At 41.4% G+C, this 23,405-nt stretch overlaps 1 protein-coding gene across 1 annotated transcript in view; it reads left to right on the top strand.

Annotated features, from left to right (window-relative positions):
• LOC308079089 (excitatory amino acid transporter 1-like) overlaps positions 1-22,960 on the top strand; it is a gene marked incomplete at both ends in the record, with an annotated part of 69,329 nt that extends 46,369 nt beyond the window's left edge. Inside the window, 3 exons of the mRNA XM_080420429.1 lie at positions 619-804; positions 22,617-22,742; positions 22,837-22,960. Of these exons, the coding sequence (XP_080276555.1) occupies positions 619-804; positions 22,617-22,742; positions 22,837-22,960 (436 nt within the window). The remainder of the gene's footprint in view (positions 1-618; positions 805-22,616; positions 22,743-22,836) is intronic.
• Positions 22,961-23,405: the final 445 nt, after the last annotated feature.

The raw sequence follows: 23,405 nt of genomic DNA, 5'->3' as shown, positions 1-23,405 counted from the left end.
GCTGGGTTCATATAAAGTGTTCCTGTGTGTTTTAGAGACCTGAGGACCACCACCAACATGCTGGGTTCATATAAAGTGTTCCTGTGTGTTTTAGGGACCTGAGGACCACCACCAACATGCTGGGTTCATATAAAGTGTTCCTGTGTGTTTTAGAGACCTGAGGACCACCACCAACATGCTGGGTTCATATAAAGTGTTCCTGTGTGTTTTAGGGACCTGAGGACCACCACCAACATGCTGGGTTCATATAAAGTGTTCCTGTGTGTTTTAGAGACCTGAGGACCACATGCTGGGTTCATATAAAGTGTTCCTGTGTGTTTTAGAGACCTGAGGACCACCACCAACGTGCTGGGTTCATATAAAGTGTTCCTGTGTGTTTTAGAGACCTGAGGACCACCACCAACATGCTGGGTTCATATAAAGTGTTCCTGTGTGTTTTAGGGACCTGAGGACCACCACCAACGTGCTGGGTTCATATAAAGTGTTCCTGTGTGTTTTAGAGACCTGAGGACCACCACCAACGTGCTGGGTTCATATAAAGTGTTCCTGTGTGTTTTAGGGACCTGAGGACCACCACCAACGTGCTGGGTTCATATAAAGTGTTCCTGTGTGTTTTAGGGACCGCCTGAGGACCACCACCAACGTGCTGGGCGACTCCATCGGGGCCGGCATCGTGGAGTTCCTGTCCCGCCACGAGCTCAGGTCCAAGGATGTGGAGATGGGCAACTCTGTAGTCGAGGAGAGAGAGAGGAAGAAACCCTACAAACTGATACTAGACAACCACACACACACTGAATCACACATGTAACACACACACACACACACACGCACACACACACACACACACACACACACACACACACACACACACACACACACACACACACACACACACACACACACACACACACACACACACACACACACACACACACACTTAGCTGAGAGAGTGGTGGAAAAATAAGTCCCATTTTTTACTTAAGTAAAGGTATCAATGCTGGCATGTAGAAATACTCTGTTACAAGTGAAAAGTCCGGAATTCAAAATTTGCTTGAGTAAAAGTACAAAAGTATTGGTATCAAAATGTACTTAAAGTACCAAAAGTAGAAAGTACTTTTTATGCAGAATGTCTCGTTTCACAAGTGTTCTAATGTAGAAAAGATGGTGAGCTTGTAGATCTGCTATTTTCAAATGGCCGAAATGTATATAGGGTTGAAGTGGTTAATGTATGTTTTGTAATCATACAAAAAAAATCTACAAAGTAACACACACACACACACACACACACACACACACACACACACACACACACACACACACACACGATGGTATTAACTATAGTAAACATGTTTTAGTACAGCCATGTTATGAATTTTTTTTTTATATATATTTTGCCATTTTTAACCATAAAACTAAAGCGGAAAAATAGCCAATCAATGAGCTCACAACCCATCCAATCATAATGTAACATGTACAGTACATTCCTCTAACAGAATGCATTCATAATGTGGATCGTTCTTTTAATGAATAATAATACATTTATAATGTAAATCCCTCTTTTTTTTCTTTTCTTTTTTTTAAATGTGTCCCACGATTTTGTAACCCCATTTTTTACACCCAGTGCCAATTGTCTATGTAATCCTGGGCACTACACTCCCTCTGCCAACCTAGGGAGGCCAGGGCCGAGCTCATGCCTCCTTCAATGCATGAGAGCCAACTGACCTTCTTGTCACCTGACAGGAGAGAGTTTCCCATTAATTAAAACAATGTTTAACTCCTTTTTTAAACATGGATAAATGATATTTCCCAAAATGTGTTACTATTGTGATTTTCATTGATTTCACAAGTTCTCTGTCTGTCCGTCCGTCAGTCCCTCTCACATTTCATATTAATTTGTGTGAATTTAAATTGTATCTCGACCACACTGTAAAGGAGAGGAAACCTCAATGTCAATTAGGTAATGAATAAATAAAGGTCTGAATTGAATGGACTTTGTGTTGATTCTTCCTCAATGTTTTTATTGATGTATTTGTGCATATCGTGAGCTTGTATATCTGCCATTTTTGAATAGCCAAAGAAATCTAAAGTGACACAGATGCGTTCCAGGTCTTAATGGGTTAAGCCCTATATAAATTACTAAATCTTACAACAAATAGTGAAAAGAGCTTATCATCACCATGACATGTTATGAGCTTGTAGATTGTCTATTTTTTTCTTTTTTAATTAAAACAAAAAAACAAAAAACACACTTTTTGAACATGTCCCAAAATAGAAACGCAGCAGACACTCTGTCTCTGGTTTTCAATGCTACTAGAACACATACACATTGTCTGTGGTTCTCAATGCTACTAGAACACAGACACATTGTCTGTGGTTCTCAATGCTACTAGAACACAGACACACTGTCTGTGGTTCTCAATGCTACTAGAACACATACACATTGTCTGTGGTTCTCAATGCTACTAGAACACATACACATTGTCTGTGGTTCTCAATGCTACTAGAACACAGACACACTGTCTGTGGTTCTCAATGCTACTAGAACACATACACACTGTCTGTGGTTCTCAATGCTACTAGAAAACAGACACACTGTCTGTGGTTCTCAATGCTACTAGAACACAGACACACTGTCTGTGGTTCTCAATGCTACTAGAACACAGACACATTGTCTGTGGTTCTCAATGCTACTAGAACAACAGACACACTGTCTGTGGTTCTCAATGCTACTAGAACACAGAACACAGACACACTGTCTGTGGTTCTCAATGCTACTAGAACACAGAGCATCAGACACATTGTCTGTGGTTCTCAATGCTACTAGAACACAGAGCAACAGACACACTGACTGTGGTTCTCAATGCTACTAGAACACAGAGCATCAGACACATTGTCTGTGGTTCTCAATGCTACTAGAACACAGAGCAACAGACACACTGACTGTGGTTCTCAATGCTACTAGAACACAGACACACTGTCTGTGGTTCTCAATGCTACTAGAACACATACACATTGTCTGTGGTTCTCAATGCTACTAGAACACAGACACACTGTCTGTGGTTCTCAATGCTACTAGAACACAGACACACTGTCTGTGGTTCTCAATGCTACTAGAACACATACACATTGTCTGTGGTTCTCAATGCTACTAGAACACAGACACACTGTCTGTGGTTCTCAATGCTACTAGAACACATACACATTGTCTGTGGTTCTCAATGCTACTAGAACACAGACACACTGTCTGTGGTTCTCAATGCTACTAGAACACATACACATTGTCTGTGGTTCTCAATGCTACTAGAACACAGACACACTGTCTGTGGTTCTCAATGCTACTAGAACACAGACACACTGTCTGTGGTTCTCAATGCTACTAGAACACAGACACACTGTCTGTGGTTCTCAATGCTACTAGAACACAGACACATTGTCTGTGGTTCTCAATGCTACTAGAACACAGACACACTGTCTGTGGTTCTCAATGCTACTAGAACACATACACACTGTCTGTGGTTCTCAATGCTACTAGAAAACAGACACACTGTCTGTGGTTCTCAATGCTACTAGAACACAGACACACTGTCTGTGGTTCTCAATGCTACTAGAACACAGACACATTGTCTGTGGTTCTCAATGCTACTAGAACAACAGACACACTGTCTGTGGTTCTCAATGCTACTAGAACACAGAACACAGACACACTGTCTGTGGTTCTCAATGCTACTAGAACACAGAGCATCAGACACATTGTCTGTGGTTCTCAATGCTACTAGAACACAGAGCAACAGACACACTGACTGTGGTTCTCAATGCTACTAGAACACAGAGCATCAGACACATTGTCTGTGGTTCTCAATGCTACTAGAACACAGAGCAACAGACACACTGACTGTGGTTCTCAATGCTACTAGAACACAGACACACTGTCTGTGGTTCTCAATGCTACTAGAACACATACACATTGTCTGTGGTTCTCAATGCTACTAGAACACAGACACACTGTCTGTGGTTCTCAATGCTACTAGAACACAGACACACTGTCTGTGGTTCTCAATGCTACTAGAACACAGACACACTGTCTGTGGTTCTCAATGCTACTAGAACACAGACACACTGTTTGTGGTTCTCAATGCTACTAGAACACAGACACACTGTCTGTGGTTCTCAATGCTACTAGAACACAGACACACTGTCTGTGGTTCTCAATGCTACTAGAACACAGACACACTGTCTGTGGTTCTCAATGCTACTAGAACACAGAGCATCAGACACATTGTCTGTGGTTCTCAATGCTACTAGAACACAGAGCAACAGACACACTGACTGTGGTTCTCAATGCTACTAGAACACAGAGCATCAGACACATTGTCTGTGGTTCTCAATGCTACTAGAACACAGAGCATCAGACACATTGTCTGTGGTTCTCAATGCTACTAGAACACAGACACACTGTCTGTGGTTCTCAATGCTACTAGAACACATTGTCTGTGGTTCTCAATGCTACTAGAACACAGACACACTGTCTGTGGTTCTCAATGCTACTAGAACACAGACACAGTCTGTGGTTCTCATTGCTACTAGAACACAGACACATTGTCTGTGGTTCTCAATGCTACTAGAACACAGACACACTGTCTGTGGTTCTCAATGCTACTAGAACACAGACACACTGTCTGTGGTTCTCAATGCTACTAGAACACAGACACACCGTCTGTGGTTCTCAATGCTACTAGAACACAGACACACTGTCTGTGGTTCTCAATGCTACTAGAACACAGACACACTGTCTGTGGTTCTCAATGCTACTAGAACACAGAGCATCAGACACATTGTCTGTGGTTCTCAATGCTACTAAAACACAGAGCAACAGACACACTGTCTGTGGTTCTCAATGCTACTAGAACACAGAGCATCAGACACATTGTCTGTGGTTCTCAATGCTACTAGAACACAGACACACTGTCTGTGGTTCTCAATGCTACTAGAACACAGAGCAGCAGACACATTGTGGTTCTCAATGCTACTATAACACAGAGCATCAGACACATTGTCTGTGGTTCTCAATGCTACTAGAACACAAAGCATCAGACACACTGTCTGTGGTTCTCAATGCTACTAGAACACAGAGCATCAGACACACTGTCTGTGGTTCTCAATGCTACTAGAACACAGAGCAGCAGACACACTATCTGTGGTTCTCAATGCTACTAGATCACAGACACACTGTCTGTGGTTCTCAATGCTACTAGAACACAGAGCATCAGACACATTGCACACCCTGTGACGATGGCTTTCTGGATGACCAGTTCTCTCTGGACACCTGGAGGATATCAGTACAATACAGTTCAACTTTATTTAATATGACCAGATTTAAAGGGCAAGACCACTTTGGTAGAGGTTTGGGTTGTGTAGTTACCTTGCCATGATGTTGGGTTAAATGATATTTATTTAACCCATACCGAGCAGTGCATGTTCGAGTTAAAGGCTAGAATAAAGGCTATTCCCATTTCCCAGTGAGACTCGGACCGTGGGACGGGCGAGTCCCGTCCCACGCCGCATTAATGAGAGATAGCCTGGAGAGAACATTAATGTGAACATTAATGTTCTCTCCAAAATGCTCTCGCAGAAGCGCTCGTATATTTTGAAAATAGCAGATCTACAAGCACAACACGTCGCGCTGCAACGCTTGTGAGCTTGTAGATCTGCTATTTTCAATGCAGCCAGATCTGCAATCTTATCTGAATGACTGTTAAAGCAGTTTGTTTAAATTATAAAATGTTATATTTTCACAGGGATTATTTATTAGATTTACATTTTAGAGTGGATTCTGTGTCCAGATGCCTGTCAGACAGTCAGACAATATGCTGCTCTGCAGGTCTAATGGAATAAACGGGCGCAGACAACGTCAACAACTGGTCTGGACTAGCCCCTTTCGGGACCCTGTTTACCTTTTTTGTATTTGGGAAGGCGGTATCCAGGGTCCCTTGTCGCTCAACACACGCTCTCTCGTACCGGCGGCTACCACTGTCTGGTCTCGGTCTAATAGCTCGTCGCTTAGAAGTTGCAGAGATTTCTCAAAGGTACCAACATGAGCAATACTAACGCGCGAGAAAGCTGCATTAAAGCGCGCGGATTGGCGATGCCGTTTAACATTTTTAATAATTTAGTAAAACTTAAGCTCCTCTCTCACACTCTGCTCCACTGCCCATGTCCTGCCTCCCCCAGGGTGACTGACAAGCTGCACGTCCTACGCATAACTCTATGGTCCTACGTTACTGCCTCTGATTGGCGAGCTCAACGCTGGAGTTTTCTCACCGTCAGTTGATGCTTCATATCCATAAGAGTAAAACCGCCGGGGTCATTTGTTTATTTTTGGAACACAGTTTGACGCGATATTTAACACGTCTATGGGAATTCAGAACGGGGGGAAAAGGTTTACGCACTTTAACAACTAATAGCCTCAAAGCACATACATGTGTCCTCTGCACTTTAACAACTAACAGCCTCATATCATTCTAAGGCACACACATTGCCACATTGTTGACCTGACCTGGAATCGTACCCAGCACATCCAGGACCTCTGGTTCACCAGGCAGGCCCACTAACCACTCAGCTATGGCACTCTGATTAAAATCATAATGTCAGAAAATCTAAGGAAACAAAAGTCTGACTATACTAAGTCAGAGTCAAGCTTTACAAAATGTAAGTTGTTAAAAAATGAAAAATGTTAGACTATACTAAGTTATTATTTGTTTGTTTAAGTCAGACTATACTATACTCAGAGTCATAAGTTTACAAAATGTACTAAAGTACAGTGAATGTCGGTTTGTCTCCATCGCTGAAAATAGAGCATCTGTCCAATTACTTGACTTGACTTGAGTGGGTTCGATTCCCACTCAAGGCAAGTGTCCCCGGTAAGTTGGGGCAGCGGATAAATTGACTGATATCCGTAGTGATGCTTTCCTTTAAAGACTAACTTCCAGAAAAACAACATAAATCCACCAAGAAACCTGTCTTTCTCAGCCAGCAGCTAGCTCAATGGAAGAGCATCTGTCCAATAACTTGACTTGACTTGAGTGGGTTCGATTCCCACTCAAGGAAAGTGTCCCCGGTAAGTTGAGGAAACGGATAAATTGACTGATATCCGTAGAATAACTTGTAGGAGTGTGCTGGTTCAAATCCAGTCACCACCGAACGGTCCTGGGTTCGATTCCCACTAATGTCAAGTCCCCGGTATTTGGGGCAGCGTTTGAGCGTTGAGGACCAGGGACCTGTTCCTCAAAAGGTGAATTAGAGCTAAAGCCTGGCTTTACCACCTATCCTGGCTTAATTTAGCCAGGATTAGAGCTGAGTCGGTTCCTCAAAAGGTGAATTATCTTGAAGACTAGTTTAGCCAGTTCACCCTGGCTAAGTTTAACCTTATCCGATTCCTCAAAAGAGAATTGAAGCAAGCCTAGCTTAGTTACCATGGCAATTTAGCTGTGAAGTTAGCCTGGTCAGGAGCAGGCTAACAGCCAAGCTTACTTAATCCAGTGCCTTGTTCTTCAAGTTTTTCCACAGTTAATTCAAAACATGTGTTTGTGTATGGACTCATTTTAATGACCCTGCATTCAAATAAAATGAAATTAATAAAATAAGATATAATCAATGTAATTATATTACTGAAATAGTGTGTGACCATGAATCATAATTGTTTCACAATAACTCATGTGATATGTCATTGTCACTCTGTTAACACTATAGTTCATATTGTTGTTAGATGTTTGATTATATATTACAATTTTTTTTTAAATATTATAAAAAATGTCTAACACATACACAGGCCTACATATATATATATATATAAATATATATATATATAAATATATATAAATATATATATATATAAATATATATATACATTATTAGTTACGGGTTTAAAGGAGCCTCTTTGTAAGTCAATAAGGAGCATATTTTAAATTATCAATTTCTAGTCAATGGAGAAATTATTTTTTATTTCTTGTCCACCTTTGGAGTTACATCATGATGGCAAGGTAACTACACAACCCAAACCTCTACCAAAGTGGTCTTGCAAATGTGGGGTTATTGCGTGTCTCGTCCCGTCCCCCGCTCATCCCGTCGCGGTCAACCCCCCCGTCCCCCCCCCCTCCCGTCCCGTCCCGTCCCGTCCCCTCCCGTCCCGTCCCGTCCCGTCCCGTCCCGTCCTCTCACTCTGTGTGTGCTTGCAATACTTTGCCACGCTTTCTCCCTGGATCTATTTATTGCGGTCGCGTTTCCTTTTCTGTTGATAACATGTTTCACTTCCTCATATGCTTGCATGAGCTGCTGCTGTTCGGCCACAGAGAAAAACGCTGCTCGAGTTTTGTTCCCCGCTGCCATGATTGGTCAAGTTCAAGGAATCTGCGCTCGAGTTCATGGTCTTTTATAGAAATACGTCGCCGGCGAATCGCCGCCCATTCAGCCTGGCTTCATTATCCTGGCTGGACACAGCCTGGCTTGACATAGCCTAGCTCGACAAAGTTGCTCCTTTTCAGCCTGGCTTGGCGTATGAGGAACGGAATAAACGAGGCTTTTCGGACCCGACTTTGTCAAGCCTGGATTTGGCTTAAGGCCAGGCTTTTTTAATTCACCTTTTGAGGAACAGGCCCCTGGAAGCATAGTGGACTGCATCCGGGAGGTCTGGGCTGTCTCCAGTTGTTTGGAGAAGACAGTCTTTTTATCAGTAGTAGACACCACAGAAGCTGTGTGCAGTGACGTTTGCCTGAGTGTGGTCATGTCGACCGACATGTCCCTTATCATTTAACCGCATTGTGAAAGCTCCATCTGTAAATGGTCTACTGACTTAATCAAAGGAGTAGTGGTTGCATTTACTTCCTGAAGAAGTGCTTGGTGGTGGTTCTGTAAACGGCAGTGGTGAGTTGTGTTCTATGGTAATCAAACTGTTTGTCCATATTAGTTATTTCATCTTTTCCCTTCTCATTGAGTGTTCATTTGTTAGACAGTGCGTCCATGGCATTTTTAAGCTCCTTTATTTGTCCTTCCTGTTCAACTCTGAGATGTTTGATTTCATCGAGGAGGAGTGTTTGAAGTGTTTGCTGACTTTCATGCAGACTGTTTACATCATCTTGAATTTGGAGTAATAGCCATGAAGGTGTGAAAGTAGGTGGAGGTTGCTTGTGTCCAGGTGGCGGATTGCGGTGTTCAGGTAAATGAATGAGGTCCATGTCAACTATGGTATGACTGGTTAGCCTTCCTTTCTCCTGCACATCCACAGGGATCTGACCATCCCCAGATTGATTCAAAATAACCGGTTCCACATTGCTTTCATCCTCAGTTTCAGTTTCACTTGGTGCATTGGTGACTGGGGTTTCCATGTTGGCTCCATTGATTGATTGATTGGGTTTGGCTCTGGGTTTTCCATGTTGGCTCCATTGATTGATTGATTGATTGACTGGGTTTGGCTCTGGGTTTTCCATGTTGGCTCCATTGATTGATTGATTGGGTTTGGCTTTGCTCTGAGCTTTCCATGTTTGGTTTTATTATTCTCAATGTTTTATTGGTCCCATCTGGGGTGCCACTTTTATATGTAAGTCCTTTGTGTGGTTTTCACACAACCACACAAAAGGTGGTTGTGACACATTTAGTGTGTAAATCTGTATGTGTGTGTACACACACATACACTTACTTGCTTATGGCAGTCCATCGATGTCGATGATGACGTTGCTCCAAAAGCATATGTTGGGTTTGTTATTGTGGTTGGTTTCGCCTGTGCATAGCCAGGTGGCTGCTCAGACCGATGCGTGATCTGCAGACTTTGTCACAGGAGGGGCAGGGGGCAGGACACACACACACACACACACACACACACACACACACACACACACACACACACTTTGGTAGAGGTTTGGATTGTGTAGTTACCTACCCAAGATGTAACTGCAAAGGTCACTGCAGATCAACAGCGAGTCAAAATTAAAAATGTATTACAAACATAAACAGATATTACATATATTACAATATATTACAAACAGAAGTGAGACTCAGTTGTTTTCTTCTTTCGTGTATCATCATCAGATGTCCAGCTCAATGACATGCAGCCACGCCCTCGTTTCAGGTCCCACATCAAAGAGACCGGCCTCCGAAGGTGGTCTGTACAGGACACAGAGGTGATTATGTGATCGTCAGTCTGCTTAAGCATACTTTGCAGTCTGTCAGGCCCAAATTCTAGGAGGAGTAGCGCGGCAAAATAAAGTTTATCTAGAAAGAAAGAAGAATAATACAGTCGGAAGATTACTATAGTCTACTATAGTCCACACTAATAAACACAGATCATTTGTGGTGCAGTTGATTAGTTACAAAATATCCATAGACAGATTTAACAGAACTGATGATTTACATACACACACATAACCCCATCCCTCAAAAAATGCAGTTCGCTGGGCTCATTTAAAAGAGCCTTAAAAAAATCACCTTTCAGGAGGCCAAAAGAGGAGGTAGTACCATTTTCCCGTTAGACAGCCGACCCCCCCCCCCCCCCTGTTCTTGTACATATCTTTTCCCCCCTTTTTTATTTTTTTTGTTGTACATAGTGATATTTTTTTGCTGTTTTTTTTTGTTTGTTATGATATTCGAACTGTGGTGCCACTATATATGTATATGAATTGAATACCAAGGCCCTCATTGGAAACAAGTCCGCAAGGACTTTTATGAACGGACCTGTTAGACAAAGTATTTTAAATGTAACTGTGCTGTTTTAAATTTTTTGCCTAATAAAATATTCAATCAAATCAATCAAACATCATAACTTACAGCCTGGTGTACATTCTTGTGATGATGCGTTCGCTCATCGGCGAAAGCAAAGCTCTTCAGCCATACTTCTCCCTATACCAACACTCCTGGTCTGTCAAATCCACCTCATTCTCTCTACCCTAAATGTCCACATGGACATCTTGGCAGCCTACCTTCGTAGGTAGAGGCAGGTTGCTCCAGAGCGTGGGACGGGGAGAGGCAGGTCGTTCCAGAGCATTGGGGGGGGCAGCAGCAAAGGCGCGGCCACCCCTGGTCTTTTTGCTAGTCTTTGGAACGACCAGTAACGACTGATCGGCAACATCTCAGAGCCCTGGCTGGTGTGTAATGGTTCCAGGAGCTCAGCGAGGTACAGTGGAGCTTTACTAGACCGTCTAAAGATTTAAAAGCCAATAAAAGGACCTTAAAATCCCTTGTAAAATTGACAGAGAGCTATTGAAGTGAGGCAATACGTTTACTGTATACATAATACTGTATCCTGTCACAACTAGGGATGGGAAGATAATCGTTATCATTAAAAACGCTCACAATAATCGTATCGCAGAGATTTTAATTTATCGTGAAATTGTCCTCTGTCATACACTAGGATGATTTAGCTTTTGTTGAGCTGCAAATTCAGTACCGCTTAAACCCTCTATACTTGATAAAAGGGATCTGTAAAGATAGCATTTGTTACGCTCTTATTTCACTCTACACAAACCGATTCGCCAAAAATAGCAGATCTAGAAGATCTGTGAGCTTGTAGATCGGCTATTTTGGGCTAACGTTCCCCCCAGAATAGGGATGGTTTAACAAAAGTGGCATTAAGTCTTAAGCTTTTGATTATCCTTGAGAGCTGACAGATATTCAACCACAGTGCCACTAGGGGGCGTCAACAAAGTAACTCAACATTATTTGTCATTTGTATTTTCAATTGCTTCTAAAAGCAGATGAAATATTGACTCAACTAATGCAGCTATAGGGGCATTTACATTTATCATAAAATATTTTCAACATTGCATTTTTACATCTTCTTAAACGTTTATTACTTTAAATTATGCCAGGCTTCTCAGTATTAATGTAAATTCACCTCTAAACGAGGGCTTCTCAGTATTAAAGTAAACTCACCTCTAAACGAGGGCCTCTCAGTATTAATGTAAATTCACCTCTAAACGAGGGCCTCTCAGTATTAATGTAAGTTCACCTCTAAACGAGGGCTTCTCAGTATTAATGTAAGTTCACCTCTAAACGAGGGCCTCTCAGTATTAGTGTAAATTCACCTCTAAACAAGGGCTTCTCAGTATTAATGTAAGTTCACCTCTAAACGAGGGCTTCTCAGTATTAATGTAAGTTCACCTCTAAACGAGGGCCTCTCAGTATTAGTGTAAATTCACCTCTAAACAAGGGCTTCTCAGTATTAATGTAAGTTCACCTCTAAACGAGGGCCTCTCAGTATTAGTGTAAATTCACCTCTAAACGAGGGCCTCTCAGTATTAGTGTAAATTCACCTCTAAACGAGGGCCTCTCAGTATTAGTGTAAATTCACCTCTAAACGAGGGCTTCTCAGTATTAAAGTAAACTCACCTCTAAACGAGGGCCTCTCAGTATTAATGTAAGTTCACCTCTAAACGAGGGCCTCTCAGTATTAGTGTAAATTCACCTCTAAACGAGGGCCTCTCAGTATTAAAGTAAATTCACCTCAAAACGAGGGCCTCTCAGTATTAATGTAAATTCACCTCTAAACAAGGGCTTCTCAGTATTAATGTAAATTCACCTCTAAACAAGGGCCTCTCAGTATTAAAGTAAATTCACCTCTAAACAAGGGCTTCTCAGTATTAATGTAAATTCACCTCTAAACGAGGGCCTCTCAGTATTAATGTAAGTTCACCTCTAAACGAGGGCCTCTCAGTATTAAAGTAAACTCACCTCTAAACGAGGGCCTCTCAGTATTAGTGTAAATTCACCTCTAAACGAGTGCTTCTCAGTATTAATGTAAATTCACCTCTAAAAAGAGGCCTCTTTTCGGGCTCAGGGTCCCAGAATCTCTTCATGAGCTCCACCAGATCTTCTAATCCAGCTGCTTGATGGACATCTATTTTGTCCAGAACAGGTCTGTCTCCCTTTCGAATCCTTAATTTCACGAGGGAATGATTCCGTCCTCCACCTAGGCCTCGGACCACAATGGAAACAAGACCGCAAGGACTTTTTTGGTGTTATCCTTTTAGACAATGTGTTTCACTGTACTACTGTTTTTACATTTCTGTCTAAAAAATATTCAATCAAAAACACACAGGAAACACATTTGTGGTGTGTGTGTGTGTGTGTGTGTGTGTGTGTGTGTGTGTGTGTGTGTGTGTGTGTGTGTGTGTGTGTGTGTGTGTGTGTGTGTGTGTGTGTGTGTTTTCGTGATTGCATATGATAATGACACACACACACACACACACACACACACACACACACACACACACACACACACACACAATTTGAATCAGTGGTTAATTCCACTGAATCAGTCCCATTCTTTGAGCCCTAAAACCCAGGGTTAGTTAACACTAACCCTAAACCCAGGGTTAGTTAACCCTAACCCTAACCCTAAACCCAGGGTTAGTTAACACTAAAACCTAGAAAAAAACCTTAACTACTTTAACCCTTTAAGACCAGGAAGGTCATTTTTGTAATTTTAAGATTTTTTTGGCCATTAAAAAATAGCAAAGATTTGAGTTACAAATGTCCGCTTAAAAAAAAGAAAAAAGTGTTTAAAAAAAAAATAGCAGATCTACAAGCTTGTAGATCTGTTATTTTTAAATAGCCAAAGACATCTTAAAATGACACAGATGCGACCCTTCCCGGTCGTAATGGGATACATATAGTAAATGCATGCTTCCTGGTCTGAGGGTAAATTCACAGGAAGAGACACACGTGCCTTAATCCATTTAATCCGGGAACACATCTCTATCATTTTTAGATTAATTTGGCTATTCAAAAATAGCAGATCTACTAGCTCATAGCGCTGTGCTATGAGCGCGGCGCTATGAACCGAGTGCCGCGCGATGAGCTTGTAGAACTGCTTTTTTCTTGAAAATGTAAAATGTGTGCAAATCTTTGAATACATTTTTAACTCAAATCTTTGTTTCTTGGGGTCCCTGCATGGAACAAAATATTTTCATATTTTCAATTTTTATTTTATTTTGGGAGGTCCTTGATAGGAAATAGTTTGAGAACCACTGATATATAGCAACATAAGTAAAAGGGGGGGGAAAAACCCTGTTACGATGTAGAAGACATTTGTAGATCCATCCATCCATCCATCCATCCATCCATCCAGAGCCTTAGTGACTTCTCTCTAACTGAAGGAACACAGCAGCATGCCAGATGGATTACTTTTTTTACTCTACTGCCCCCCCTACAGATCTGGTCAATGGTAATTTATATTGAGCAGATCTGTAGAGGGCGCAGTGGAGTAAATACAATCATTTTCATCTGGCGGACATATTTTATTTATTATTATTATTTTGTATGGATCTGAGACTTGGAGAACAACAAAAAACACAACACACAGACTACAAACATTCATTCACCTGTCTCAGGAGAATCCTACACATCTGGTGGAGGGATAAAGTAAGCAATGTGGACCTGTGGAAAAGAACAAGTCAGGATCCCATCGAATTACAAATCCGAAAGAGAAAGTGGAGTTGGATTGGCCACACCACACCCTCAGAAAACCTGCTACAAACATCACCCGACAAGCCCTGAAGTGGAACCCCCAGGGGAAAAGGAAACGAGGTCGCCCCAGGAACAGTTGGAGAAGAAGTGTTGAGGCAGAAATATCAGAGAGTGAACCGCTAAAAACCGAGTGAAATGGAGGACATTTGTCAACGGCCTATGCACCCTGGAGGAGCAAAGGGCTTAAATCAAGTAAGTCAAGTCTGAAAAAAATCCATACCAGACTAACGGTGACATTCTCGTCAGCTGTCTGTATGTGTCAAGCTCTATAGTATATTTGCAGTTTCCCCGCTTGAAAGGGATGGTACAGTCCATAGTACATGGTACAGTCCATATACATGGTGCAGTCCATAGTACATGGTACAGTCCATAGGAGGTTTTAACTGGGTTTCACTCGTACAATGACCTCAAATTTGTTTTCTTTTTAGTTCTTCTTTCAGTGCCGCTTTAGACTCCACAGGGGCCCTAAGCATGCGTGGGGCGGGGCCCCACGCAGCCTGCGTAGTGTGCGTGTAGGGAGAAGCGGCCCTGTTGACAGTTGATGCCTTGCACCGTTTAAGACTGGGAACACATCTGTCTCTATTCTCTCTGTGTGTAGTTAGTCCTTGTGTATTTATACCCCCCTGTTCCCAGTGTGTCTGTGATTCTATTCTCTCCAGCTAGCATGCGTGGTGCTAGCCCTTGTTCAGAGCGTTAGTGAGTTCCCTCTAACGCCCTGGAAGACCCTGGGCTCTGCGCTTGTACAAGGAATTCCACACAAAACAACACAAAACAGCCTTTGTTTAGGTGTGTAGCGAAATGGTTTTGTTTATTGTCACTACTGTTGGAGCACTCGCAGGGCAGTGGAATTCCTTGTACAAGCGCAGAGCCCAGGGTCTTCCAGGGCGTTAGAGGGAACTCACTAACGCTCTGAACCAGGGCTAGCGTGGTGCATGCATGGCCCACTCCATTTGCATGTGTTTGTTTTGTTTCTGCATCTACTACCTCGCTCAATACATGCATACAGGGGCACTACACTACTGACTACTGACAACTGATGTTTGTACCTGTTCAACAGTGGTGGAAAAAGTACCCAAAGGTTTTACTAAAGTAAAAGTATCAATACCACCATGTAGAAATACTCTGTTACAAGTAAAAGTCGGGAATTCAAAATGTACTTGAATAAAAGTACAGAAGTATTGTTATCTAAATGTACCAAAAGTAGAAAGTGGTCATTATGCAGAGTGTCCCTTTTCACAACTTTTCAAATGTATAAAATGCATACAAAAATAGCAGATCTACAAGCTCACAATGCGTCGTAATTGCATAAATGTGTGAAATAATGTATTTCCTGTCCAGGTATGAGAAGTATTGAAAGAAAAAGATACAGAAGAAACATAACATACTTGGTGATAACAGGGGAATACATTGGTTAAAATATGGTTTAATATTTAACACCTAAATGTAGTGTATGGAAAGAATGTTTTGTTTTGTGTAAAGTGATTATGGCCATTATGATTCATTTTACGTTGACATGGTTCACTCATAGGGGGCGCTGTGCCGGGGAAAAAAAGCAGCAAAAGTTCCACAGGAAGTGAGGTATCAGGAACGGCTATAAAAGAACAGGAAGTGAGGCGTCCAGGGGTTCCATTTTAGGTTTTGAAAAAGAGTGTTTGTTGGTGTTTGAGAAAGAGACTCTTGTAAGCCTAAACTAAACCACTGAGTAGTGTGGCCGGAGAACTTATGGATCTGGAAGGAGAGAAGTTTGGTGGAGGAACATTTCTGAGGGTTTATCTCTGAAGCCAGTCAGAGCTTTTGGACAAAGGAACCCATGTGGCCTCCTGACTTGAAGGTTGTGTGAGGAATATATTTTTCCTTTTTATGCAATGCATTGCCTTTGTATTTGCTGACTTTGCGGATTATTGGATTCTCGGAAAATAGAAGAGCTTACAATACTTTTGGATTACTTTTGGGAAACTTTACTCTTTGGAGAAATTTAAAGGGATATTTCACTTTAAAAAAAGAAATGTGGGTCATTTATGGGTCATTTATGGGTCTACTCAGACTTTTGTGAACACCCCGGACAGTTTTTAAGTTGCTTGATTCAGTATTTAGATATTTGATATTCATTTTATCAGACACGCCCCCCTTCTTATACAAACCCCATTATAACTTCAAACCCTAACCCTTGGTTCTGGTGACTGATATTGTCCTTCTAATACGTGAGGAGACTGTATTTTTTCCAAAAAAAATTGGGGGGAAAATGAAAAAAATTAAATACAATAAAATAAATTGAATTCAAAAAATGAAAAAACTAATAAAAAAAACACGGCCCCTAGCAAGTCCAGTTGGACCAGGTGAGGTGGATCAGGTATTAGGGGGTTTGTGTTTATTAAGGAGCCTAATGGCAGAGGGGATGAAACTGCCCTTTGCCTTCCTGAATAGAGAGGCACCATATCTCCTACCCGAGGGCAGGACCTGAAAGCAGGTCCTGAGGTTATGAGTTGGGTGTCTCACCATCTCTCCTGCTTTCTGCTGTTAGAGCATGTAATCATAAGGCATTGTGGTAAAGTGCATATCTGTGGTATTTTTCCCCTATTGAGGAAGAAATGAGGGTCCAGGCATTCATTATCCTTTTGTCACTTTTATTAAGGATAGAGAGTATTACATGGTTACACAAACAGGACTTTCCATAATAGATTTTCCAGGCAAAAGACAAAGAACGGAGATCTGGGTTGATGTGTATATATATATACTCAATGTGTATGTATGTGCACGCGATTTTCTAAGTTTGTGCATGAGGTGTGTGTGCTTTGATCCATCTGTCTAAGTGTGTGTGTGTGTGTGTGTGTGTGTGTGCGTGTGTGTGTGCGCACTTTGGTTTTAAAGAGAAAGAAGGAAGCAAGGACTTGGATAAAACAAACGTGGTCTGCAAGCTTTGTTATGCTACGACGAAACATTCAGGAAACACAACCAGCTTGCGGTGTCACTTAAAACGACACCATGCTAATACTTTAGCACATGCAGCCACTGCCACAATGTGTGGAACTAAAGCAGACAGTCCTGCACAGCCGGGTCCAATTTTGATAGGGTGACCATATTCTGAATTCCCAAAAAGAGGACATCTAACGAATGCACGCGCGCGCACATTTTTTTCCCGGATTTGTAACTTTTGGGGGGGGGGGGTTTTGGTACCTTAATTCGGTTAATTCAGGGCCTCTTTGAGGTACTGAAAAATATTGCTTTATAAATAATATATTTATTTATTTAAAGCATGTCTCCTCTGTTTGCTTCAGATAACAAAATAATCACAGCTTTAATAATTCAGGTTTTTAACAAAATAAAATAACATCTCTCTCTCAACAAGTCTTATCTTAGAACAAGTGAGATACCCCATTATTCAAAATAACCTCTCTCTCATGTTTATATTGTAAAAATGTAAAAAAATGCCTCAAAACCTGTTAATTAAACACAAGAAAATAGAGAAGTAGCCTGTTCTTCAATGTTATAGCACATTCTTCAAAATAATGTCTCTTATGGCTAATGTAAAAATATAATAATATAATACAAATAATGCCTCAACATTTAACAAAAAGAAAAGAGAGGTAGATAACAAAATAATCACTCTCATACAAATAGGCTCTATAATATGTCATGTTAAGTTCTGTATGAACATTCAGCTTTTTAACAAAATAAAATAACATCTCTCTCTCAAGTCTTAGAATTATCTTAGAAAAAGGTAACCCATTCTTCAAATTAACCTCATGTTCTCCTCTGTTTGTTTCAGATAATGAAATAATCACCGCTTAATAATTCAGCTTTTTAACAAAATAAAATAACAGCAAACAGTACACTCTGCTTCACATTTGTCACGACCCAGACGAAAACACGGGTACTTTTTGCGCATTTCGTCTGTGAAGTTGCATTTGCGTTTCGGCATTTTCTCCGCCTCTGTCTGTGTAACTTTTCTCCGTCGGGGATCAATGAATGACAGGCAGCGCTGAGCGCGATGTATGCTGTTCTGTGTGTGTGTGTGTGTGTGTGTGTGTCTTGTCATGTGTGCCTCCAGCCTGTCAGCAGCTGTGTTGCCAAGTCTCGTGAGAGAAATAAGGAAACATTCCTTCAAAACAAGCCAGAAAAATAAGCACATTTTTTTCAAGAAGTTGCAGTAAATATTCGGACATGGCAACACTAACAATGAGAGTTTTAGCGCTTTCATTGTTGCTAAGATACGATAGTGCACGCTACCCAAAATCACAAAACACCGGACATTTGAAGGATTTTATAAACCCCACCCCGGACAGGCCGGACAGCCCTCCAAAAGAGGACATGTCCGGATAAAAGAGGACGTATGGTCACCCTAAAAACCCCCGCCCGTCAATAATCAGACCTGTGAGCTTGTAGATCTGCTATTTTCAAAGGATTTTTATACATTTTAGACATTTGATAACTTGTGAAACAGGACATTCTGCATAACGAGTACTTTTACTTTTGGTACTTTAAGGACGTTTTGATGCCAATACTTTTGTACTTTTACTCAAGCAAATGTTTTATTCCGGACTTTTACTTGTAACAATGTATTTCTACAGTGCAGTATTGATACTTTTACTTAATGGTTGGGTAAGTGATTCTCTTTGGTTAAAACAAGTGTTAAATAGCCCTATTCTGATATTACTCATTGCTATAGAGCATTTGTTCAGTAACAGGAGTCTCCATGTCTTTCCAGCTCTTTAGTAAACGGAACATTTTCTATTAAGTAAATTAAGTGACTACATTTGTCCATTGAGTTATCAACATAATGTGATGTACATGCACATTATTAGACTACCCAGGTGGTACACGGCAAGTTGTATTTTCAGCTATACAAAAAAAATATATCGTGATCAAATCGTATCGGGACCCAAGTATCCTTATACGTATCGTATCGTGAGGTTCTTGCCAATACCCATCCCTACTCTCTGCATGAGTTACTAAATTGTGTGTGTGTGTGTGTGTGTGTGTGTGTGTGTGTGTGTGTGTGTGTGTGTGTTCCAGTGTTGTAATGTCTATGACAACGCCCCAGCTCCTAGAGGTCAGCTAAGGTCAGGTGGCATCTGGCAAGCATTTCCAACTGCTCAGCGATGGTTTGTTGATAAGAGTGTTGAATTTCAGGAATGTGTTCTATAGGTCTATCTAGTATGAGGTCTTAAGGCCTTGTTTTTAGGCATGTCCTTTTGAATGTTCAAATAGGTCTTTTATGTCCAAATTGGGTGTATCAATATACTACAGCAGGGGTGTTGAAACTTTGATGATGTAGAGTGCCACAGTATGTCCACACTCACTCCAGAGGGACACATTGCATATACTGACGGGCAGAGACACCTCTTATCTCTGTATGTTGACCTTTTTAGTCATTAATGCCATACTTCGTCATTCTATGTCACACACAAGTAGCAAAAATAGCCGATCTACAAGCTCAAGACGTGTCGCACTGCGACGCGTTTTGAGCTTGTAGATCGGCTATTTTTGCTTTTTTTTATTGGAATCCTGAAAAGTAACATTTGTGTTTAATTACAAATGCATTCAGTACTTATGTTAACTTTATGAACTTAAATACAAATACATTGGATATAAAAAAGACAATAGAATATTAATACTAGTCATTAAGCTACTAATATAGACTGAAGTAATTATAGCGGGTCATGTTTGAAATTGTAACATTTTTCTAGGCTAATAATGGAGCTTTCAGGGTGTGTGGTACCAGGGTTAATCCATAGAAAACAATTAAAGAATTGGGTGAACTATCCCTTTAATGACTTTTTTCATTTACAGAGCCTCCAGTCCATGTCTCACGTCCACCAGTGCCTCCAGGGAGCACAAACAGAGGACTTTTTACAACTCGAGTCCATGGTGATTAGTTCACTGCCTTTACACACGCTATTTTAAAACGTTTAACATCCTTATGTGAGTATGTTTTACTTTGGTACAGTAAGTACAGTAATGTTTATGCAAATACATGTGTACTCTTACTCAAGAAAAAAATTGTGAGTGGTGTCCTGTCAGTTTAATTTTGACTTCCACAGATAAAGATTGTGAAAATAGCAGGTCTACAAGCTCACAACGCCTCGCACTGCGAGGCGTTGTGAGCTTGTAGATCGGCTATGTTCAAAATGTTTGCCTTTCCCTTTGGGTCTCAACCCCTAGTTTGGGAACCATTGTATTTTGTAACTGCTACTGTTATGACAGTAGTATGGCATCATTTAAAGTAATACAAACGTTTAAGAAAATGTAAAAATGCAATGTTGAAAATATTTTATGATAAATGTAAATGCCCCTATAGCTGCATTTGTTGAGCCAGTATTTCATCTGCTTAGAAGCAATTGAAAATACAAATGACAAATAATGTTGAGTTACTTTGTTGACGCCCCCTAGTGGCACTGTGGTTGAATATCTGTCAGCTCTCCAGGATAATCAAAAGCTTAAGACTTAATGCCACTTTTGTTAAACCATCCCTATTCTGGGGGGAACGTTAGCCCAAAATAGCCGATCTACAAGCTCACAGATCTTCTAGATCTGCTATTTTTGGCGAATCGGTTTGTGTAGAGTGAAATAAGAGCGTAACAAATGCTATCTTTACAGGTCCGTTTTTATCAAGTATAGAGGGTTTAAGCGGTACTGAATTTGCAGCTCAACAAAAGCTAAATCATCCTAGTGTATGACAGAGGACAATTTCACGATAAAATAAAAATCTCTGCGATACGATTATTGTGAGCGTTTTTAATGATAACGATTATCTTCCCATCCCTAGTTGTGACAGGATACAGTATATGTATAAAGTAAACGTATTGCCTCACTTCACTAGCTCTCTGTCAATTTTACAAGGGATTTTAAGGTCCTTTTATTGGCTTTTAAATCTTTAGACGGGCTAGTAAAGCTCCACTGTACCTCGCTGAGCTCCTGGAACCATTACACCCCAGCCAGGGCTCTGAGATCTTGCCGATCAGTCGTTACTGGTCGTTCCAAAGACTATCAAAAAGACCAGGGGTGGCCGCGCCTTTGCTGCGCCCCCCCCCAATGCTCTGGAACGACCTGCCTCTCCCCGTCCCACGCTCTGGAACGACCTGCCTCTACCTACGAAGGTAGGCTGCCAAGATGTCCATGTGGACATGATGGAGGTCATTTAGGGTAGAGAGAATGAGGTGTATTTGACAGACCAGGAGTGTTGCTATAGGGAGAAGCATGGCTGAAGAGCTTTGCACATCATTCACTTCTTGCTGCTGTTGCAGTCAAAACACAGCATACCACATTGTGATAGCTGTAGTAAGTCTGCAGTACACTTGACTGGTGGCAATAGCCTGGTTGTGATAAGTAGATGTGATTTAAAAAATCTACAATTGATACAAAGAAATCCACAAATGGCATACAACAATCCACAAATGACACAAAAAGAAATCAAAAACCTTTCACACAAAAATGACACAAATGCCACAAGAATTCCGCAAAAATCTCCACACAAATTCCACAAAAATGCTTAAAAAGTCCACAAATGCCACAACGAATGTCTCAAATGTCACAATAAATTTCAAAAAATGCCACAAAAAAGTCACAAAGACAGTGCCACAAGCATTTCCCCTCAAAAATTACAATGGCCATAAAAAAATATATATATATATCCACAAAAATGCCAAATAAAAATTCACACAATACCAAAATACCACGAAGATTGTCAAATTAATGCCACGAAATAAATCTAAAATGCCACACAAAAAAATGCTACGTAAAAAGTCACACTATAAAAAATGTCATGAATGCCACAAAAATTTTCAAATTAATGCCACAAAAAATGTCACAACTAATGCCAGCTTATCTCCACTGCAATGACCAAAGAGCACACCCTGATTGATCACATCTACGCATCACAACCAGACTAGTGCCACCAGTCAGGTGTAGTGCAGACTTACTACAGCTATCACAATGAGGTATACTGTGTTTTGACCTCGGCAGCAGCAAGAAGTGAGTGATGTGCAAAGCTCTTCAGCCATGCCTCTCCCTATACCAACACTCCTGGTCTGTCAATAGCACCTCATTCCCTCTACTCCAAATTACCTCCATGTCCACAAGGACATCTTGGCAGCCTACCTTCGTAGGTGGCGCCTGCAGCTCAGCATTGGCAAGACGGTGTTGGCAGCATACCACCTCAACAACAGAGAGGCAAAAAGGGAACTGGACGTGTTCATGGACAACAACCACCTGGAGTTCCAGCAAGCCCCAAGGTACCATAGGGAACTGTCTTTTAAGTAGCACCCAGAGGCCAACGTGTCATCAAGGGTCTCGCCAATCTGCTGTCAATCTGATTCCTCTGCCAAGGTACTACGAATCCCCACGCAAACCCTGGTCTTCGCTGCAACCAAACACTGTGCCTAAGCCTGGTATAGAGGCCCACGTGCCAAAAACTTTGATGCTGCTATTAACAACTTTCTCCGGATCATAACTGGTTGCCTGAATCCCACCCCTATGTTCTACATCCCAATCCTAGCAGGAATTAACCCAACCGGCCTCTGACGAGAGGCTGCTACCTTCACATCCTCGCCCTTAGGAAAGCCCAAAAACACGACTGGAATATCCTGCATGACACCTCTATGGAAGCGTTTTCTCCAATAGTATTTTATGAACAAAAGAATAAAACTTTTTCTTTTTTACGTTTGGTAGCTTTCTGTCTGTCTGTCTGTCTGTCTTTCCTGAGATCTTCATGACCAAGGCCAACACAGGAGTAGGCACCTGAAACGTCCGGACCAGGTGCTGAAGACTATTAAGGATTATCGCCTCGACATACTAGGCTTAGTGAGCTGAGCTGGACTGGGCAGGGGCACTTCGTGATGGATGGAGCAACTGTTCCCTACGCTGATGAGTGAACGCATCATCACGGCAAGGCTGTA

Source organism: Gymnoscopelus braueri, assembly GCF_963280865.1.
Source record: "Gymnoscopelus braueri genome assembly, chromosome: 22".
Classification (NCBI taxonomy): Eukaryota; Metazoa; Chordata; class Actinopteri; order Myctophiformes; family Myctophidae; genus Gymnoscopelus; species Gymnoscopelus braueri.
The sequence above is the reverse complement of the archived record's forward strand: the minus strand, read 5'-3'. Positions and strand labels throughout refer to the sequence as shown.